At 38.7% G+C, this 7,613-nt stretch overlaps 1 protein-coding gene across 1 annotated transcript in view; it reads right to left on the bottom strand.

The window, feature by feature from the left end:
- Positions 1–1,070: 1,070 nt before the first annotated feature.
- The window catches only part of atp2a3 (ATPase sarcoplasmic/endoplasmic reticulum Ca2+ transporting 3), an 83,954-nt gene continuing 77,411 nt past the window's right edge, over positions 1,071–7,613 (bottom strand). Inside the window, exon 22 of the mRNA XM_006640831.3 lies at positions 1,071–5,609. Within this exon, the coding sequence (XP_006640894.2) occupies positions 5,563–5,609 (47 nt within the window). The 3' untranslated portion in view covers positions 1,071–5,562. The remainder of the gene's footprint in view (positions 5,610–7,613) is intronic.

Here is a 7,613-nt window from a genome sequence, read left to right as displayed (position 1 = left end):
AGGGGTCCGGACAGCAGACCATACAGACTGAAACCACATGGTAGAGAGGAATGCAATGTAAATTTACTTCGCTCTTGTCACATTTGAAAGTCGGAGACTGTCAAACGGCTGTGCATTGGCAGGTATCCTGTTAGTATTCACAACCGGATCCGTTGCAGCTTCAATACAAACACAAGAGCGTCTCTCATCAGCTGTGCTGTGGAAAAGTAAACTAATTCAGCCTGTTCTTCTTTCTCCTGTTTGATTACGGTATACATTCGATAACGGAACACGTTGTGTTAAACCTAAAGAACGGGAATAGAAAATCAGCGTTCTTTACATGAGGAAGCTGAAACTGTTACCTCTCCACACTACACAGTGGGAAAAACAGAACTGCAGAGCTGCTTTTGGTCACAGAAAGTTAAAGAAGCAACACAGGACAAACAATACTACTAATTACATGAGGTCATTTTCACTTTCTTTTCAATTGTTTTCATGTCCTGCCTGTCAATAAATTGGTGTCTTGCTTTTGTTCTACCACTTCAAGAATCCAGCAAACAAAAAGCCCATTTAAACTAGAATGATTGATAAAACAGGGTCATTCTCAATGTTAACATAGTTGAACCTGCTTCTATTCAAGCCAAAATACTAACTTCAAAATCCTCTTCCTTTAAAAGATCCCTAAAGCTTGGGAAATGAAAACCCTAAAACAGCAAAGAGAACAGGGAATATCTCATTAGATTTAGGCAGGAATACTTTACTTTAGTCACAATTTTGTTATTCACTCAGGTATGTATAGTGTTCGAAATTGGCAATCTTGATTAGAAATCATTTGTGGCACCACTTTTTCACCTACTGTATGTATATTCACATGTATATTGTATGTGTTCATGTACTGTTTGTAATGTATGTTGTGTTTTCATGTATACACAGTATTTGCATGTGATAGTATGTTACATGTGTTCATATGTGTATGTGTATGTTCACACCATCTGTACATGTGTGATGTTCATGTACAGTATGTTTTCAGTCATTCCAGACACCCCTCCTCCAGGATGAAAACAATAAAAAGATTTTGCTGTACAGTATGATAGCTTACATCTGTTCATTTTATTTCAAAGATAAAAGTAAGTATTTCCCATATGTCTACATTAAGGTTAACCTTATTGCAAGGTTCTTTTATTACATTCTGAGAACAAACATGTCTTTAGATTAATTTTGGCAATTTAGGCTCAAGCATTTTAACAAGAAGTTTCCTCTCAGTTGTTTCTGTACATACCCAATAAAGCACCATTCCTGAATAAATAAGATAAATAATCTTTATTTTTTAAATGTATTTTTAGAAAATATCTGTGTCCAACAGATAATATTAACAAGGCAATACAGACAAACCCCAATTTTATTTCTCAGCTGTTAGAAACAGTCTCCAAAAATGACCTGATTTCACCTGTTGACAATGCTGGTGAAGGTTATCATCAGTAACTGTGTGAAACTGATGCTTTCAATGATTTCTCTCCTGAAGGAAATGAAGAACAGACAAGGCAGGAGAGCAAGGCAAAACGCAGATTGCTTCAGTAATATGTACAGTATAGTAGTATAAATGGGTACAAATATAAGTAACTTGTGGATGAAAGCATCAGACACATACATTAATAACAATAACAGGCGGTTTTAAAATAGTCATATTGTTTTAACATAATAAAGGTGTGGTTTAGGCCACTTTCAGAAGAACTGATCAATTTTACATTGCTAATTTCTTTCCACGAGAATGCAGCTGTTTAATTTTCAGATGTTAAAGTAAATATTTGGTGCATGCTTAGGGGTAGGGTTTAACTCTTTGAAGTGTCGATGAGAAGATGAGATTTTTCAAATATTTTTCAGTAGCCTCATACATTTCATATTCATCGAGAAGTTACTGACAAGGACAAAGCCAGCTCTTACACAGGCATGGGGAATTTTAAAGGGGGGGGGGGTTGGGGGGGGCTGATGCAGATCTCCTGGGATAACTCAAGGAAATTACAAGACACTATCCTTGGAACAATAAGCATCAAGCAACCAAGATGAGCAGAACAGACTTCTCTCATGTTACTGTTAAGTTATATTCTCAAAGAAGTGGGAAAGCTTATCCTGAAAGACCTGCCTTCTTTTTACAGTGGGGGTGATTCAGTCACATATCCCCCAAAAAGTGTGATCTACCCCAAACCCAATGTGAACAACCAGCAAGAAACTTGACGGAGGGACAAAAACAACTGGACAGGAACAGGTCTGTTTTTGGCAGGACTGCCATGGCATTGTGAAGTGCAAAAAGCCTGGTTATGGATGAATACATACTGTACCGTATACTGCCTCAATATGTAATACAGATGGGCCAGAGATTCCGCATCAGAAAAAGCTATGTAAGTGAGTGTTTTATAGAATTACCATAATACTCATTACATAGTTAATCCAGTAGCCTCAGAAGCAGTATGTAGTCCATTAGAGAGTTCACCTTTGTTGTTTTGCACCAGTTACTAAATGCCACTGATAAATAGCCAGTTTTAAAGCAGTTTTAAGTTACACTCCTTTGTAACCTTTCTGAAATTCACTCCTCGTTTCATTGAAACAGCACACTTAGGTCAAATCAGGTCAACTTAAGAGGCAGTTCACAACACTGAAACCTTCAATGAGCAACCTAAATCAACTTCATATCACACGATTCCTCCCTGTACACTCTCTGTGTAAACCAGACACCTAAATAAACGCAACGTTCTCCTTGCAAATCAAATTATCATCATCGTCGTCATTATTATTATCATTATCATTTGGAATATTATTTTACACATATTTCTCCCCCTGAAATAAAAGCCACAAGACCCCCAACAACTGTAAAAACAAACAATAACAAGGAAATAATTAACCCTTCTAGCCTACAAGTGAAATTCCTAGATGCCATGCGCTCGAAGAAAAATAAGACTCTCAGCGGTTTAACTCAGTTCTCTCGTCGTTTTTTTCATGTTGTTAAAGTAGATATTAAAAAATTAAATACAATATACTGTATAGGTTATTAATTACAGTAACAATGTTCCATGCAATCTTTTTTCTGTACAGAGTTCAGAAGTTCAGTAGTAAATAACAAGGCTATACAATCCCACATTGCAGGGCGGTACACAATATCATTCAGCTGTGGTACAAGAACACAAAAGGTAAAGTTCCATCCTTTCCACTGGATTATACCACTTTATTAGATTCAACAGAATTCAAAATATTATCCTGAAACTCAACTGCAAATCACGACCTTTTTTCACTAATGCCCACAAGCGATTCTATTTTACAGAGTTATTTAAATTACATCCTGGAAATTTACATGTACTGTAGCACGGGTTTTCTAATGCACTGATTCAAAGACAATAATGGAGTCCAATAGAACAGTTACCATGTGGTCACAGTAGCCCTTAGGGCTCCACTAAAATCTTTAAGGATGTTTATCTTGCACTACTGCCACGGTCTGCCCCTTCCTAACACAGTGGCAAAAACTGGAAAATAAGGCCCAAGCTAATACAACAAAAACCAAAGATGGACTTTCAGGCCATACTCAGTCAAAAATGAGCTTTTAACAACTGCTACGGCCATTCTACAGCAAAGCATTGTGTAAGGGTCATTTCACAATCTTAAACAGAAGGAGCAGGCGAAAGGAAACAATTTTATCTTGCCTTACATAAACTGCACGGGAAATGTGTTAGCAGGCACAAACAAAATAACGGAAGAGAGGGGTTTTTGATAATCTTATAATCCGGATTGTGTGAAGAGTATTTAAAAATAAGCACTGGGGTGGTGTGGTGTCTTGCATTTAGGACACCAACTGAAAGAGGGGGGTTTCAGTCAGTGTGAGTTGGGAATAAACTGGAGGTCTGTAAACATTTTAAGTTTAATGACCTGTAGTTGACCATATTTGTCACTTTCTCAGCAGGCCTCAGGAGACCTACACTAGTTAGCAAGGAGTTTGCTCTAGAATGGCCTCTGACCCAGTAATATGAGAACTACAGACTGAAAACTGGGTTCAGAAAATGCTTGTTAAAGCACAGGTTTTCAGGTCAGGTTTTGTAGGTCTTTTGTTCTTCTTGTTCACATCCTTGCCAATTAATCAGGTTGTATTTCCTGCAGCATTGTTACTTTCTCTCTGCTCTGAAGGAATATTTTTTAACCCAAAGCATGTTAGAAGGGTCCTTCTAAGACTGATAGCATTCCCCGCTGAGTAGTGTTTTATAAATCGGATGCAAGAAGGACATTTAGATGGCAGCTTGTTCAAAAGTGTTCTCAACAGTTTAGAAATATCAACTCAGTACTTGATCTGAATCATTTCTGCAGAGTCAATATCTAGTAAACTAGGATTCAATTGCTTGGCAAAATTATTGTGTACTCACTCTTATCCAGGCTGGGAGACACCTACTGCAGTAATCACCAGTCCTTTTTTGATACCTGCAGCAATTGGCAACTTACATTTGAACTGGGCATTCCAGGTTATAGAGAAACTGGAGGAAGCGCTAAAATACATTTCATTTTAAAAATATAATAAATATATATATATTTTACACATTCTTTTGAAATTAAAAGTCAATAAAGCCTTGAAAGACAAGGAACTTAATTTGATATTCCTATTGCAAAAACATTTCAAGATAATTGTATCTTTGGGTTTATGAAAGTATTTTTTAAATATTCAAATTTCATCTTGGTTTAAAAGGCTGGTGGGGGTGGGGGGGGGGGGGGGCAGAACAGATAGCTACAACTTAAAATGAACTGCCTGTTGTTTAGCTGGATTATAGACAGTATGGAAAACATCTCCTTTTCAAAATGGAAGAGTGTAAACTTCAAACTGGAGGAAATGTGAAATTTCGAGAGGATCCAGACAGACACCAGGTGAGAAGAAACAAGAAGGTCTCCTAGCAGACACTACGAGTGAGACGAGTACTAAATTCTCTTGTGGCCAAGATTGCCAGATGTGTGCAGAGGTGATAGAACTAGGTGATAGCATCCGACTGAGACATTATAAGAGCATACGGTTCAACCATGGACTGTTCTTCATGTGGCCACATCCCTGGAGCCAGAAATCGTTAACCGGTTCGCTTTTCACTAAAGCCAGTGGATTGTGAAACAGTTTTAATCCCTTTTTTTCTCTGACGATGAAAACATAACTGGAGAACCGAGGTCCCACGCACCTGCCACTGCAGACCCAGATGTAAAAAAGTCCCATTCTGTGGCCGACCCAGAAATAATCCAGCTCTCCATGGTCCAGTCTCAGCTCCTCCCCTGCCCAGCCCGCTTTCTTCAAACTGGACTCTTCCCAGCAGCAGGGGATCAATCCGATGGATCCTCAGCGGCCCCTCTGCTGAAATCACCCCCACCCTCTTCCTCCTCCCCATGCCCTTCCCCTTCCCAATCTTTGCTCCAGTTATTGCACTAGTATGTACAGAAAAAAAAAAAGCTATGAAAGTCATCAGTATGTTTCTGCAGTTTGTCCGCGTTCTTCTTACACATGCAAGTCCTGCTGGCTGATAGTGGTGGTTGAACATGCAAGACTTGGTGTACTTAGGGCCAGGGTTCAAAGGGTTAGAATTTCAGCTGCCTTCTTCTCATGTATTTCTTCTCCTCTTCTCCTGTGGAAATGAAAAAGAAAATGCAGAGGAGTTAAGTTCTGGACCGCCTGACCTGGACAGGTCCAGAGAATTAAACGGCAAGCTTTGCCTTTTCTCCAGAGTGCCATTTTCTGTCTTTGGTTGACACTTTCAGTACTTTTAATCAGCCACACCCTGCATTCAGCAAGCATGCTAAATAAACCTTACCTTTCGTGGATTTAGTTTTCCTTTGAAAACAAACCTTGGTTGCCATTATTCATAAAACTGTAGCAGCTGCCTGACTTTTTAGACAGAAACACATTAAACAACAAAAACAATATAACAGTTAATGTCATCTGCAATTCTTGTGATGCTGTTCTTTCACCTGTGTATGGTTATGATCTGTTAGAAAAGACTTAGTCTTCGAGTCACATTCAGCATGAGTGGTGCTAATAAAATGACTGTGCTGGAAAAGCAGCTCATGCAGTCACCAGTTCATGACTGCTTTCAGGGCCAGATGTACTAAAAGACTATACCTGCTTTAAGAGTGGCCAACATATTAGGTTGGAAGTGCTGGGTGATATACACTAAACAAGCATAATAATCTGGGAGCTTTCATACAGTTTGCGAAGGTCATTTGTCTGAACCGGTTAGACCATTAATTTAAATTTGGGCGTTCCTGTAGAAACCACAAAAAAGAGGTGTTTGTGCCAAAGAGATTTCTCAAATCTTAAATAAGATGTGCTAAACCTGCAAGGAATTACAACACTTAAAATTACTCCAGACTGTTAGAGATTTTGAAAAGTGCGTCTTAAAAGCAGTCACAAAGACAAACCATTACAAACCACAACGCCAGTCCCTAAGCACACACTGCAGCAAGAATGACCCATCACTTTTAGCAACAAAGAGTGAAATGTAGAATGATGGGAAAAAATACTCTTCCCCTATGTGACGGTCAAATTAGATTAATACATTACCTACAGTAATTCATTAAATAAAACCCAAAGTTATAACAGGCACTCTGTCTATGAAAAGCCTTTCAAATATGAAAGATTTAAATTAACTAAATTCTATGCTGCCATCACATCCTTAAAATCATGTAGGCTACACAGTCAAACTTAATTACAAATAGCTTAGGCAAGTCCCACAGGTTAATTCACAATTATTTTACTCTTAAGTAGAGCTTTAACCAGCTGAGAAATGTCCAACTTATCAGAAAAACTGACCTTTCTTGCACACAGTGGACATTGTGCCACACATTGATACTAGAGTTTTTCTCGTAGGACAGAACATTTATCTTGTAAAATGTCGCAACACAACTGCAGTTTGCATGTACTGTATGTGCTGTGAGTGGCATTTCGTAGTACATCTGGCCCTATGTCTTTGAGCAGCCCCTGCATTAAATGGTCAAAAACGTATGAACTTAATTACTGATATTGCAGGCAATTAATAAAATGGAAATTACAGCAGCAATAGGTCCCTCAATTGGCCATTGACCAAACCAAAACAGATGAAACCTCTTTCAAGTGACTGTGATAGAATCTTGGCATGAAATAAGTGAGCCAAAAAAAAAACACCTAATGATTGTTTCAACAACGACTGCAATGAATAACATGTCCAGCAGTTTCAAAATGATTTAGAATTATCCTGTGTCTCCTGCACACAATCCTCTTTTATCTCCTGTTGGACATCTTTTCCCATTGCAAGGAGATCCCAGAAAAGGAATTCACTTTGGAAGGAGTTGGAATTTCTTTTTGGCAAAAAAGCAGATTCTCCTGAATGAGTATCAGAAGAGTAGTCCCATGCTGTATGGATGACAGGGTGAGAGACAGAGGGCAGAAATGTACCTTCTCCTGAAGACTAAGAGGAGAATGTTAGGCTGCAGGGGGAAGAAATAGAAAGCATGTTGACTTTGGTTTTCCAAGGGTCTCAGTCGTGCCACGGAGTTCTGTTCGTTGCGACGGAGATGTTTGCTTTGTGGGTGTTGTCCTGTAGATCTTCATTCTGTGTGCTCATGACACTGCAGTGCGTCTTTGGAAATCTTTT

The sequence above is a fragment of the Lepisosteus oculatus genome, chromosome 26, assembly GCF_040954835.1.
Source record: "Lepisosteus oculatus isolate fLepOcu1 chromosome 26, fLepOcu1.hap2, whole genome shotgun sequence".
Lineage (NCBI taxonomy): Eukaryota > Metazoa > Chordata > Actinopteri > Semionotiformes > Lepisosteidae > Lepisosteus > Lepisosteus oculatus.
The sequence above is the reverse complement of the archived record's forward strand: the minus strand, read 5'-3'. Positions and strand labels throughout refer to the sequence as shown.